Below are 15,539 nucleotides of genomic sequence, written 5' to 3' on the forward strand. Positions count from 1 at the left end.
TTTACTTGAAGGTGTTATTTCCCATGGGCGATGAGGCAACTCTTTCCTTCTGCTTCCTTGGATGACTGATATTTTATTACATAGATTCCCACAGGCATGTGATTTGTATGCTAGGATGTATGATTTTCTTTTCTGGGGGTGGGGAAAACTTATGGCAACCAGCAGGGTTTTTCTTTGTTCTTCACCAGCCATCCCGTTAACACTTGGATCTACGTAACCACATCTAACTGCATCTGCTATGGTTGTGACCAACCTCAGCTATCAGGATTTCATCATCATATCATACCAGTATAAAAATGGTATTAATTTGGGAGATGCAAGATGAGTTGTCCTGTAGCAGTATAAATTTTAAAAAGTATGATGCTTATCCCTCTTCTATAAGCTAAAAGGAAACACAGGTAAATTCAAACTGATTCTAAATGTATTTTAAAGTTATTCTGGCTGAAATGATAGTGAAAGCCTGATTGTGTGTATTGGTCCATAACAATAACTGCGCTATATATAAAGCTGTAGAAATGAAAACTAGGTCTCTATAAAAAGAGAAAAGACTGAAACCCACGCTATCATCAGTATTGTAACATGCTTTACTGATAAAGCTGCTTTCCTTTCATAAAATCTTAGACTAACATGAAGCCTCAATTCATAAAGCCAAAGCTATAGCATGTGTAAAAGTGACCCAGTAGCAGCAGGAAATAGGTGTCCTTTCATAAACAGGATGAGTAACTTGTTTTCAGTTTAACAGGAAAAGAAATAAATAAAAAAGATGTTTTTATTTCTATTGTGGCTGCAGTTTTAATATGTAAGTCATAAGGAGGGCCCCAGAGAACCAAATCTCTTCCCTTGAGTACAACAAAGCATTTAAATTGGTTTTTTGGGCAATCCAACAAGGGAACAAAGGGGAAAACAAAAAGCTTAATTGCCAAATATTAGTTCTCTAAAATACACATGAAATTATATACATTTGCTGTAACTTTACTCTACATATAAGAAAACACTTGATTCCAATTATCCTTCACCTTGGAATAAAAGAAGGACTCTTACATTCAAATTAGCAACAAGACTGTCACCCATGAGATACTGCAGCAAGTAATGACATCAGTAGTTTCATCAGTGGTGAGGTATTACCATGTGAAAATATGATTTTCTGTCCTACAGGGGGCTGTTTAATGATGCGCCAACCAGATGCTGACAGGTCATGTAACCCACCGTGCAGCCAACCCCACGCTTACTGCAGTGAGGTATGTGCTACTGCATTGGAGCATAGAACACCCCCATGAGGGCTTCCCACACATGTCTTGATTACAAAGATTATGCCAACAAAAAGTATTTTCAGAAATTTTACTAGTCACTAATTTGTTAAAATCCACCTCGCCTGATTTTCTACCTTTCAATTAAATGTTAAATAATCTCTCTTGATATGGCATGAACTTGCATAAAAATATATGGAAAGGTACTCTCCAGGCTAGCACTCATCAAAAAAGTCTTCTCTTCCAGTCATCCGTGATGTTATGCTTTATAGCTCACAGAAAACCTTGTTTTTCTGCTACATGGTGTAAAACACTTGTTCCCTACAGACTAGAACGTGCAGTTGTGAAGACGGATACACTGAAGTTATGTCCTCTGATGGCACACTCGAACAGTGCACTCTCATCCCAGTGGTGGTGATCCCCACCATGGAGGACAAAAAGGGAGATGTGAAAACCAGTCGAGCTGTGAACCCTACCCAGCCCTCCAGTAACCAGTCAGGACGAGGAAGGACCTGGTTTCTACAGCCTTTTGGGCCAGGTGAAGTCATGAAATGAGTTCTTAGTGTTAAGAACTGCTGAAGGGTCTGGCATTTACATTTTTGTAAATGAAAATGAAAAACCCTTACGATTTCATTTAAGAAGGCAGGCATCTACTATCACTGAAAACAAAGGAGGAGACAGAAGTAAATGCCTAGCTTCTCACTACTCCATCAATATATTTAGTGAAATCCTATATTGCAGTTTCCTTTTAGCCATTCTACCTGATAAAATTCACAGAAGCTATTTGAAATGTGACTTTAGAAGGGAGTTTGCTGCAAAGGTGCAAGCCAGTATATTAAATTATGGTTTCTCAACCAATAATTCCATTGACAGAGGAATGAAAAGGTAGAACTGAAGACTGCAAAGAGTAGAGACTTCTTAAAATTTATGCCATAGCATAAATTGTAGGAAAATATTCGGTATAGGTATGCTAATGCTTTTCTGACATACCCATATTTAAACTAATTCATGTTTTTCAAACGCTAACCATATTATCAATAATTAGCATAGGCATGCTCTAAGTCTCTACTAGCAGTATTTGCTTTCATGATGGACCATGTTCTTTAGAGCTGAGCATGGTGTTGTAAAATGTGCCAGTGTCGTAAAATATGAGAGTTATTTCATAAAAAATACTTCATAAAGTCCATCATGTAATCAGATGTCAGTAAATATTTCCTAGTGCTATTAAATATTTAGATAAATAAAACTTTAATAAACAAAATACTTTCACATAAAGAGATATGTTGCTTGTCCAAAATATTATTAGTATGGAAGAGAACAATTGGTTATCATCTTAAGTTTGTCTTAAATCACACAGGGTAAATATACTAATACACATGTGTATTAGGGTGGTCATTTATTTCTAAAGGGTTTTTGGATGTTTTTAATTGCAGAATTGAAAGCACTATCTTTACATGCATAATCCATAAGATGTTTCAAGTTGAGATTTATAACTATATTTCTAATAAGCAGATTAAATAATGTTTGGGTTAGAAATTAGGAATACTTATGTTAGATCCCGTTAGTCCTATGAGCATTTAGTATTACTTGTACTTTGATTTTTTTTTTTTTTTTGGCAATAAAATGGTCTTTACTCCAAGTACTTTAATCAACAATAAAGAATAGAAAATTAAACTTTTCTGGTCCTCTTTTAAAAACCAGCATTTTACCATATATGTTATCATTTACTCATTTTAGCTAACTCCTCCTGAAAATGCCAGAGGGAGGAATGTGTTGGAGCAGCCAGAGTGACAATAATAAGCAAATATCAGTCACCTTCAACAGTTTAGGAATGTGGATGCTCATGTGAATTCAGGCATGGTTTTGGAGCAAGATTACAAAGTTGAAAAACTTCATGAAAACTCACCAATTTTATGTAATTCGAGTTAGGAAGGAAACATACCTCAGTTCAGATAATCCCAATCATCCTCAATGAAACTAATACTTTATGCAGTGAAGTTATGAGCAATGTGAGAGAAAGTGAACATTTTCCAATTCACATGAGATTTAGGCTTGATTGTTTTATTTCAGGATTGGATATCCATTGTAAAAGTTTGGGTTTACTCCGGCATGATTATTCCTTTCCCACAGTTTCTAAGTCTAGATTTAAAATAGTTCTTTTTTTTTCTTCCACAAATTACATTGCAGTTCCAGAAAGGAAGGTATTAAAACTATCCTCTTCAGTTGTCTGGGCTGAAGTATTACCACAAACAGATGAGTCTGAGATGCCAGTTGCATCCAGAGGGAATTCAGAAAGCCTGAGTTAGATGTCAGTAGTTGCATAATAGAAATGACCTCATTAACAGAGTTCCTTGCTTTGACAAAAACAAATAAATATGTACACAAGATATTGCCAGTCTTTTTTTCAAGGAGATGTTACTATTTTAAAAGAAGCCAACCTGAAAAAAAAAAAAACCTCTTACCAATGGAAATAAGCCAAGGAGAGAGGAAACTAACCTATTTAGCAGTACTAATGTCTGAATTCCTCCCGTTGATATTATCATATCACAGGACATGTGTCAGGTCAAATCTACTGTTCCATTAATCTTTAATGGATCAGTTATTTCAGTTATGTAAGTTATTATCAGTTATAATGATTCATTAGGTTGATTAAGGTAAGGAAGGTAACTTAAGGTAATGTTTTGATGTTGATTAGTCTTGAACAACTTGTCCACATGACAGCAAGACTTTGCACTGCTACAGACCAGAAAGCCTGAAGTTAACTGCACAACAAAGAACACTACTGTGTAACCAAACAATCTTAATCTAACTTCTGTTATTATTATTGTGGAAATATAAACTGCATTGATAATGTATTTTGGTTCCACAGAACTAACAAGAAGCAGTAAGTGTTTGGTCAGAAAAATTTTAGCTGTATTTGCTTACATTGAATATATACACAACTTCATGAAATAAAACTTGTACCACTTGTAAATGAAATAATTCAGTTTTTTAATGATTTTTTTTTTTTATTGCCAAGGAGATGGAACAAGGCTAGCTAACCTCCTGGAAAAAAATGTTTGCAAAAAGCCATTTAGAAATTTGGAAAATTAGTTAGATAGAAGCAGTGAGTCAAAAAATATGCACTCACCTTTGGTTGTGACATGCTCATTTGGGGCAGAGCAAAACCCCACAGACAAAGCCACATCACTTTTCCTGGTAGACATCGGTGCATCTGAGGCAAGAAGGAGAGTAGTATGTATGCCTGAGCCTGCAGGGACATCATGTCCGAAACAAAGACTGCACAGGCTGCACAATAAATACAGTTCTTATTAACAACAGACAGTTTTTTTTATTTATGAGCATGGGTTGTCCTTTTTTGTGTATTTTTGTTCTGTGAGGAGAAGTTTCTCATAACAACAAAACTTGCATTTGGTCAGGAAAGAAATTTTAAAAATATTACTTTATGCAATAGTAAAAGTTGCGTATGTACAGTTAAGGTATGGATGAGGTATAGCACGCTAAGGGTATTTAAAAACATAAAAGTAAATAGGAAGAAGAATAAAAATAACAGGCAGATTGATTTACCAGAGCTAGAATAGAAAGTGATGCTAAATGAGTCCCAGACTGCCCTGTGATCACACTGAGGGATTGCTTGCTAGCAGGGGGCCCGAAAGCTGAGTTTCTCAGCTTATCTCACCTGCTGCCTCTGCCCCAGATCTCAGTCCATTTGAATTATCGACTTCAACTGAAAAGCAGAGCACAGAGAAGTCATTGCTCAGTTATTTAACAATATTTACACTGATTAAACTGTAATTGCTAGTGAAGACATTTATTTTGGATTATTAAAGTATTTCTATGCTATATCAGAACTAATAATTCAACAAGACTAACTCAAATACTACTGACTAACATTCATTCCTTTTAGATGGGAGGCTGAAGACCTGGGTTTATGGTGTAGCTGCTGGTGCATTTGTTTTACTCATCTTTATTGTTTCTATGATCTATCTAGCCTGGTGAGTTCCTTAATTATTTATTAAAAAAACAGTCCCCTCACAGACTGTAATGCAAACGTTTACACCTCCTGCTGTAGAAACTGCAGGCTCTTCTGTGAACTGCAGTGTTTAATTTCCCATGTCCTTTTGTTCAAACTCAGGTTAGTAGATTCTGGTTATACTCTAGATGATGGATAACCACATGCTCTTCTGAGGGTAGAAGAACTTACAAATATGGGGTAGCTCAGTGTACAGTTTATTTTTGCTCAGTTTATCTCATTTGCTATATACAGTGTCCAGAATAATTTTATTGTGTCTGTATTGCAAAATGCTGAGAGAAATAGCAAGAAAGAAATTTAGTAACCAGGCAAGTCATGTTTTACATTTGACAAGCGTTCCAGACAACAAGATACAGAGATACACAGCCAGAAAAATTCTGAAAACTTTATCATCTTTTTAATATATGAAATAATATTTTTTTGAAAAGTCACCTTTGAGAATGTGCTCCCTGAAGTTTTCTATGTCCTGTTCAGAATTTCTGATCCAAATGACTGTACAGGTGAAAGGTGAGGAAAGTGTGGTCACGTGCATCAGGCTCCTGGCTGTACTGCATTAGTAGGCATTTGTGGGGCTTCTGGGTGTGTTGGACGTTCAGTAAACTTTGCCCAAAACTTCAGCTCTGTCTAGGTAATACAAAAATTCATTTGGGTTTTTGGGATTTTTTTTGGTTGGTTGGTTGATTTTGGGGGGTGTTTGGGGGTTTTTTTGAGGAAAAGGAAATCCACTAGCATTCAAATGCACTGCAGATTATTTGGACTGGAATCTTTGGCTATTGCAAATCATTGTAACGAATGGTTTGGTATAAAAGATTCAGATTTGAGCAGCCTAAGTGACATAGCTGAGATAAGATTTTGGATAAGACTGAGGATGCAGAGGCCTGATTTAAAGAAATGCTTATATTACACTCTAAAAGAAGACAAGTACTAAAGCATGGATAAACATTTTTCCTTTGGCCTGGTAATTTTTTAAAACTGTATCAAATGGATTGGAAGTACTGCTGGATTAAAATCGAATTCAAGGCTAGACAAGGAATGTTATGGCTAACAACCATACCTCTGCTATTAATGGCTGATTTGATTATAACATCTAGAACTAATTGTAGTCATTCCAGCAAGTATAATGAGATAAAGCCAGTCAAAAGATAGATCTTTCCTGTGGAAACCCTTGATGTATCAAGAGCAGTTTAAGATTTGAGTCACATAATTTAAAAGAACCTGATTGCAGCTTTGATACATGACCAAATATTGCATGACAGGCTCTGAGTTCTTCTGAAAACTGAGTGATGTTGCAAGAGTACCTGCCAAGGATTTCATCAAGTCACATCAGCACCATAACAGCTTGTTTCTGAACAACTGAGCTTTGAATTACATATCGCTTTGGGTTGATAAAGAGAAAATTAGTGATCCCAGTGAAGGTTTTAGGCTTATAGCTTTTATAAACAAACAACTGAATGCATTATCAACATGTTCATCTTTTGTTTAAGAATGAAGTACATTTTTGTATGTTATTAGTTGCTTGTTCTATTTACAAATTATCTTATTGTTTCAGCAAAAAGCCAAAGAAGCCCCAGAGAAGGCAGAACAACCGACTGAAACCTTTAACCTTGGCTTATGATGGAGATGCAGACATGTAAAATACAACTTCTCATGGTAACAAATGGAGTCTAAACTATAGGAATGAAATCGGAAGGTGTCCGAAGCCACAGGGATTTTTTTATGGAGTGGATTAAGTGTTTTGAATTTTTCTTTTTTGTAACTGCACCATAGACAAAGAAGGATGGTTTTCATAATGCCTACCAATATTCAAGGTATTATTGCTTTACTTTAGACCATCAGCACTGAGAAATCGGGCAGAATCACGTTAATAGACACTGCAGTTGGAGATCTGTGGTGTTTCCTCAGCCTTAGAACTGAGCACCGCTTGTGTCTCCAGAATACTGTAGCTGACATATTATTAACACTTGGAAGCCCCTGCATCATTAACCGAGTATAATCAGTACGCATGTCAAGTTTGTACCAAGCTGTCTATGACTCTTTATATTCAAACATATATACTCAGCTGAACCATATGTATTATTCTATCAGATTATATACATGATGAAGAGCATTTTAGTGCTTAGTACAATATTAACTTTTAACTGGGATTAAAAGCAAGTTCAAAAGTTTGCCAGTTAATGATAACTTGTGTTAACCTGCATTTCAGAGGGCAATGACTCACTTGCAAAATTCTGTCCTGTTACCACTCCAAAGTATAAAGGCCTCATGTGTACATCCAGAAAGGAGGCATTCTCAGATTCCCTATTTTCTAGTGGTTGCTGTCTGGAAAAAAATACCTGCTGTAAATGTTACAATACGTTTCTACTTTCTCTAACTCAAACTGTTGCCTGCATCTTTTTTGCTACATGTAAGGCAAATTTTTGCACTATATTAGTGCAGCATGATATGCACTTAACTAGTATTGCCATAGAAACTGCCTCTTTTCAGAAAGGATAATGATGTATCTTGTGCAAGGAGTGTCAAGTAGACAGGTCTTGAATCCTGAAGAGAGTAGCGTTCAGTTTGGACTGTGACGGGATGGAATCGGCTACGACGTGTGCTGTACACACCGTTCCTCATCACAGCAGCCATTTGTACCCTACACCATGGCAGTAATACAAGTGTCTAGTTTCTTGCCCCGTCTACCTATACTGGTATAGATTGTCCTGCTGGTTTCTAATTGTACTTTGAAGGCTGTTTATGACTAGATTTTTTATATTTGTTAACTTTGTTAGAAAAAAAAAGAAAAGAAAAAGTGGTTGCCCTGTCATCCTAAGTGACATACTTCTTGTCTAAAAAGGTGTTCCAATTGTTCAACTAAAATAAAATGGTTTTGCTTTTCTTTCCTTCTGTTAATGAGAGCTTTTTCACTGTTACTGGCAGTGCAATACTCAGAGACATTTTGTCTTTTCTAATTAGCATAATTTGATAGAATCTTTTAATTATTCAGTTAAACTCCTGAGTGTGCTGGCAAGTTAACAATATGATCAATAGTTTTGCCATTTTAATGCTCATGACGTTTTAAAAAACTCTGGCACTATGAAAACTCATTGTTAACCTCTTCCATGCTTATGGCTTTTCAGTGTTACGCTTCCAACATGAAGCTCATTGACTTGCCACTCATGTCTTGCCTGTTTCAGATGTGATCCATGACCTGAGAAAGGTTATTCTCCTCAAATGGCTTCTATGTGCAGCCTGAACATACAAGTGACTGTGCCACTACTAAGCAATACAAAACTTTATCAGGCAACCTCTCAAAAATAATTGTTATATAAAGTTCAACATTAGGTTCTCAGGTCTTTTTTATAACCTAAACCACTTCTGCCTACCCATCACTCTATTTTCTCAAGAAGCACCAGTTTTTGCACCCTGAATGAAACTAGCTTTGCAAACTTTGTCCCAGATCTACTGAAATCAATGACAAGGCTCTCATGGACATCAACGGGTGATATCAGTACTTAAAAATACACACCTTTGCTCTGTGTAGAATAATTCTTGAAACCAATGAGCATTTTGTGGATGTTCAAGAGAGATTATGGTCCTACTTTAACTTAGCTGACATATTACCAGTGTGGTGTTACTGCATCAAGAAAATTACGTTCCTCCCACTGTGTAAGTATTCCCCAGGTGGGAATGATGAGCAGAGGAACAATGGTAACAATCTTTGGTACAGGTTTAATTTCTCATTTTATACCTTGATCCAGCTGCAGCTGATGGAGTTCCATGGCCCCCTGCCACAGCAGTGGTTCATTCATGTATGTGTTTCAGGACTGGAGTCTTCAGTTTTATATCACTTTGTAAAGATCCATTGCAAAAATGCAAATCTTGATAATTTTAATTTTCTGCATTCTTGAGTAGAAAACAAGAAAAAATGGTTGGTTCCTCTTTTGTCAGACATACAAAAAAAAAAAACCATGGAAAATTTATATAATATTAAAGAACGATAACTACATGTGGAGACAAATTTTAATAATTCTTTCTGTTCTTTTAAAAGTCTGATTCTGTGTTGTCAAATAGTTTTGGACCAAGAGGGCATTGAGGGAACAGGGTTTATTTCATTGGCAATGAGTCACCTTTATTTATGACACTGGCTGGTCTTAGCAGGAGCTGTTGCCTAGTTCTTGCCTTGAAGAATTTTATGTTCTGAATCTAAGCATTTAATAACTTGAAGTTAAAGGTATGACATCTCCTTTTTCTTACCGTATTAAAGGGACAAACAAAGAGATAGGAGGGTTTTTTAAGTATGTTTGGCCTTTGCAATCCATGCAAGTATTTTAGTATGTGTTGCATTTTATACCTGATCAGTGAATATCTGGTGCACATCTGCATCATCCTAGTGCTGCTTTTAAAATCTAGAGTGCATTTTTATTATTATTTTTTCTATGAACAAAGTGCATGGAAATTTGAAGCCAGAATGGCTTTCCTCATTATCAAGAAAAAAATACTAGGCTGTAAAGAGGGCTGAAATTTTATGTAAATCTAAAATTTGCAAAGATGATTAAGCCCTCTAGCATTGAAACAGAAATAAATAATATGTGAATTATCAGTATAGAATGAAAAGCAATTTGCTTTAAAAATCAGAGTGCTTCTACAAATCCAGTGCCTAAAGCAGCCACTACTATAGATTATTAGTTTGTGAAAGTAATGTTTCCAGTGGTCGAATAAACCATTCAGAAAATAGAAAAGTAGATATTTTCCTGTTGATGTGGTGGTTTATATTTTCCTTTTTAAAACTGTAGTTTCTAGCTTACTGTGTCTGCTTTGAGACCTGGAGCAGTTCCTTTTTGAAGCTTTGATGCAACTGCACAAGCTTGTTTATATTTGGTATAAAGCATCAATTTTGAAACCCCCTTCCTCCTGTCAAAATGTAATAAAGTTTTTTCCAATCTTACAATTTGAAGAGACCAATTAAAAAACTCTATGTGTAAATCACTGTAAAATATACATTGAATTAAATGGAAATCTGTCTTTTTACCTTTATGTAAATTGTTAAGAGTTAAGATTTTATTTTGCCTAACTTAATTTACTTGAATATTTATTTTGTAGAATGAGAAGGCAGCTGTCTGAGGAATGTTTACCTTTTGTTTTTTGGTTAATGTTAATTTGTAAATTGTGTAATGCATTTTTATTTTTTAAATTATGTATATTTCTTTTTTTAATGCACAAAATGTTTACGTACAACTACTACTGCAAATTTGTGTATATTGTCACTAAGCTTTATTCAGTTAATACAGATGATGTGAAAATGTAACAAGACTTACATTTTCATCTGGGTTATTTTTACATAACTGATGTATTGCTGACAATAAATATAAACACAAAATCATTTAATGTCTTTTTTTAATACATGTAGTATACTATGCTGGGATAGAGTAACAATAAAAGCCAGATCCGTAAAATATGACCACCTTTTAAACAGTCTCTTTTTTTCCTGAAAGGTGTTAGCAAACATATTCTTGTTAAAAATTAGTCTTTCTCTTTAAAAAGAAAAGTACTTTCTGATGCTATGGTAGCAATCAAGTCTGTTGCTAAAGTCCTAGGTGACTTGGAAGTTTACAAAATGTAGTTAGTTGATTGGTAAATATCCAGAAAATGAAATACATCAATGGTATTTAAAATTTTCTTCCTTGCCATTTTTATATCAGAAAAAACAACCCTTCTGTGGAAAATAAGGCATCAACCAAGATGTCACTAAGAGACATCTATTCACTTCAAGTGAAGCTGCATCTGTCACTGTCCCTACACAAGAAGAAAGAGAAAAGAAGAAGTCACTTGGCATTTTTTCATAATTGCTCATATTATACCTCTGTGCTGTCCAAAACTCAATTTTTTTCATGTGCAGTTCTGCTGTGTAATTTACAGATCATGGGGTGTTTGTCCTGTTTCCGTAGTTATTACCTCCCCAGTAACTCTTCCAGGCTAACCCCTAAAAGATTTAAACACAATTTTGAGAGCACACAACTCTGATTTTTGAGGCACTTCAGGATTTTCACAAGTAACTCCTGCCTACATTTTCTCCTGCTGGAATCCACAGTAAAATCACAGAAGCATTGGTCTTGAATTCCCACCTACAACTTAATAGAGGAATTTTTAAATCATTTAAATGTGTTTAATTGAATATAGGCAGAATTTTATAACCAGTTAAAAAACATCTGAGGGAAGAAAATTTAAATTCTCATTTAAGCTCTGCAGAAGATAATTAGCTATGGTATACTAACAAAGATTATAGGGTCTTCACATTCAGTAAAGAAAATGTGGTAGGACTTTGGCAACTGTTTGCAAGACTTCTAGATTAATGGGAAAGGTAGTCTTTATTTTAAAAAAGACCCAAAACATTACAGGAGAATGTGATTTTCTAGTACAAGTGCAATGAAAGGACATAGTGAGAGGTATGTAACAAAAGGACATAAAGAGATTTAGATATGCCTTGTAAATATTTTAGCCTTCTAATCTAGGTCTTCACATTAGACCTACAGTATTGGATCTAGAAAATTATCCTGCTGAAACAGTAGTGAGCTTGAGCAGCCATTCCGGATCTGCTCGGCATTGCTATCAGTTTAGCTACAGAAAAGGTTCTCTGAATCTTCTGATTGTTTTCTTAGATGCAGGAAAGCTGGCTGTCTATCCAAAAGCAGGTAATGACCAGGCAGATGAGCAAACATTTGCATTTTCTGGGGGTGGGGTAGGGATGGGGTGGGTATGTGTGTGTATCTTAGTCTCTGCTTGCCCATTCAGGCACATTTTTAAGTCCTGCTTGAACAGAAAAGTTGGAAGGCTTACTTCGAGGCGCACCTTAAGTGACATTGGGCAGATGCCATTCCTCTTTCTGCTGTCAGGCAGCTCTGGTCTGGGACAGGACTGAGCCTCATGAGAGCACAGTAATGTCAGGGTGGCAGGCTGTTAACACCAACCTGTGGCTATATCCACATGGGGAGGTGCTAGAAGTTGACCCTTCCAGCCAGTCCTGGTATTGATATTCTGACCTTTCTTGGCAAACTGATGCTGTTGGATACTGCCTAATCCTGATTGTCCTAGTTTGGTTAGGTACAAGCTCTGCTGAAAAGCGGGTGGGTGGGCAGCATGCTGACTACAGCTCAGCCACAGACTCTTACAGTGAGGGAGGCAGCTGTGCACAGGCAGCATGGACAAGAGCTCAAAGAAGGTCATTAGTCTCCACTAGCCTTCTTCAGGCTCTGCTAGGAGCCACAGGACTGATTTGGACCCCCTTTAGGCAAGGGAAAAGTCCTTTGATTTGTCACTATGGTGAAGGTAAAACTTAGCCACATGATCATAATCTATGATCATACCTCTTGTTGTTTTCCATTTTCAAAGAAATCACATTTCAAACAGTTCAATGTTGAACATATTTAATTATCATTATGGGTTTATGTGTCTAAAAATCTTTGTCTTTTCAGAGAAAATAAGATTTGGTTCTTGTCCATTTATAGATGAGGGGTTAGAGGCTCCCAAATACATCTTAATGTTTTGTGGGTTTTATTCAGAACCTAGACCCTTAAATTTATTAGAATTATATTCTGAAATTGAAATTATAAAATGAAGAGGGTTTTATTTTCAAAAATACCCTTGTGTCACATAATTCTTTAAAATGGCAGAAAATTGTTTCTCAATTAGTTTTGTTATCTTACAAATAAAAAATCACCATTTCAGTGTTGCATTTGAAAGCAAATATTATTTTTTCCTTCTCTGAATAATTATAAAAACAAACCCTCTTTCTTACCTATACATGTCAAAATGTAACTTAATTCTCAGCTTCTTAACTCTTCCCAGTGCTGCTCACTAAGATACCTATATGGAAATAGCAATTTGATTTGAGCCCATGGCCAGAATTTATTTAGAAGTTCTGCCACTGGACATTCAGTTTGTTGGTGGTCCAGTACTGACAGATTATTTTTAATGCACTGCCTTATGAAGTCCTACAAAAACCTCTCCCCAGCTGAACCCAAACTAATTTACACAACTTGTGTCATGTAAAAATGATGAAACTGTCATATAAGACAAAGGGTGACATATTGGTTCTTGCTTTCATACTCTAACCCAATTCCCTTAACAGCTTTCTTACCATGCCCTCGTTGTGTCTTGGTGCTTGACACGAATCCCAGATTCCAGCCTTTTGTGGAACTTTCCTGATTTGCACTGATTGCTATCATAGCCTTAACTCTCTTTTGATCTGTCTTCTCACTCTTAAGATTGCAGTGAGACAATAGTTGCCAGTGGACAACTTACTGACATTTGAAGACATGCTGTCAGAAGCAAAAATATACATATTGAAAATGTGACTTTTGAGGCTGAAGTAATTTTTCCTCTCTTCCTGCAACTAAAGATGCAACTAAAGATACAACTAAGATGTATTTAGAAACCTTGAAGATACCTAATTCTACATATTTTAATCATGCCATTCTATTGCTGTTACTTTACATTTTTCTCTGCTGTTCCCTTTTTTATATTAATTTTGTGTAAATTCTAATTGTAAAATCATAGTAAGGGCTCTGTTCTCTTTGTGTACAATCATAGCAGAAGGGAGAAGTCTCTCTTTGAAATCCTGACAGTGATATGACTATAAACAGTGATTAACATAAGCTCAAATTCTCAGTATCTATTATTTTTCCAAGAATTCTGGGATGAAAGCTTGGTGTACTAGCTTGGAAATATTCTCAGGCTGTAAACTTCCTGAAGAGTAAATCACCCCAGGAATCAATAAAAATCCCTACTCCATGAGCAGCTCCATGGCAGCAGCTTATTCACTTTGCCCATTTTGGAATGTTATTTTAAACACACATGGAAGTACTGATTTTAGTTACTTTATCAATAAGCTATACCAACCACTTACAGTCATGAGTAATACAGATGATCTTGAGGTATGTTTACAACAGTTTCTAAGAGGTGTGTGGTATCATCCATGTGTTAACAGAGCTGTGTTCAGGTAGATATTCTGTATGCAAGATCAGGAGGGACATCTCCATACATGTATCTTTCAATTTTGGATCCCATTTTTAGTTTTGATATTCCACAAAAATGAAAGAAATTGTCATAATATAATTTGATTTGTAATGAGATAATAGAGGATAAAACACCCCAGGTACTCAATACTGAGGAAAATTACTTCTCAGCCACAGGTCTGCTCCTTTTCAACCAGAGGGTCGAACCCACGTAACCTGAATCTCCAATCTGGTTATTAGTCCCCAAAACATAAACTAACAGTTATTAATAAAGGCCCTGTGACCTGCTCCCAAATAACCAACGGTCCATACAGAGTCTGACTTCCAAGATAGTCTGACAAACTGGTTGGAAATAAAGTTTCACTAATTCAGTCTTACCTGTTTTTGTAAGAATTGTGTTGGTATCATCCTCACTGCTTTGTTCCTTCAATCTTCAGAATGAAGAATTCTGTAGCTCCATTTTGTGAGTGGAAATTGGTGACACTAGGATTCAGTCAGCCAAGGAAAGAAAAAATAATTAGCTGGCAGTTTTGTGACTGCCTGAAGTTGAATTTAATGAACTGCAGCAAAAGCTTTCTGCAACATTAGAACAGCAGCTGGAGCTAAATCCTACATTTCTGTCTTAAATGGCCTCCACTTACTAGTTGATGAGCAAAACATTAGGAGCAGTCATTTGTTCAGTTTTACAGAAATATTAAAGGAAGCTTTGCAGCACAAGTGAGAAGTTAATCATCAATCTCAAACTGACTCTCCAATCCTGTTGCATAATTGCACTGCTGAAGAAGCCAGGCCAGAAGTCTAATGGACTCAAGACTGTAAACTGGCTCTTTCAGAAAGGCAAAACATTACTTACATTAAAAATTGCCGTACTCCATCTCTGTAACTGCATTCACTTTGAAATGAGGTGGTACTGCAGATGACAAGACTTTCTTCTGTCACCTTAGATTGATGAAATAGCAGTACAGTATGTTTCTCCAGAATATTCCAAGAGTCTCATCAAGATGCCATGCCATGCCATGCCATATTAAAAACTGCCTTTATGTTTAACAAATTCTTATAAGCTGTGAATTTGTCTGCTATTATTTAAGGATTTACATACCATTAATAACACTACAGAGATTATAAGAAAATAAGTGATAAAAATATTTATTATTACTTGATTTACATTGTTTAGAGCTTTTTACGTTCTACTTAAGCAGTTGTCAGTTAGCATGCAAAACATCCTGGGCAGTCTCTGCTTAACTGTATTGAATTATGTGTGTAACA

General features: G+C 35.9%; 1 protein-coding gene across 7 annotated transcripts in view; it reads left to right on the forward strand.

Annotated features, from left to right (window-relative positions):
• Nucleotides 1–10,720, forward strand: part of THSD7A (thrombospondin type 1 domain containing 7A) — a 285,848-nt gene extending 275,128 nt beyond the window's left edge. For 4 of the 7 annotated variants that reach the window (XM_048304626.1, XM_048304650.1, XM_048304634.1 and 1 more), the window contains 4 exons: nt 1,156–1,238; nt 1,575–1,785; nt 5,155–5,242; nt 6,830–10,720. In XM_048304626.1, the coding sequence (XP_048160583.1) occupies nt 1,156–1,238; nt 1,575–1,785; nt 5,155–5,242; nt 6,830–6,914 (467 nt within the window). In that variant the 3' untranslated portion in view covers nt 6,915–10,720. Of the gene's footprint in view, nt 1–11; nt 95–1,155; nt 1,239–1,574; nt 1,786–5,154; nt 5,243–6,829 lie in introns of those variants that run through there. The other 3 variants (XM_048304659.1, XR_007203813.1, XM_048304668.1) reach the window with 3 other exon arrangements.
• The last annotated feature ends 4,819 nt before the right edge of the window (nt 10,721–15,539 follow it).

This window comes from Corvus hawaiiensis, chromosome 1 (assembly GCF_020740725.1).
Source record: "Corvus hawaiiensis isolate bCorHaw1 chromosome 1, bCorHaw1.pri.cur, whole genome shotgun sequence".
NCBI lineage: Eukaryota > Metazoa > Chordata > Aves > Passeriformes > Corvidae > Corvus > Corvus hawaiiensis.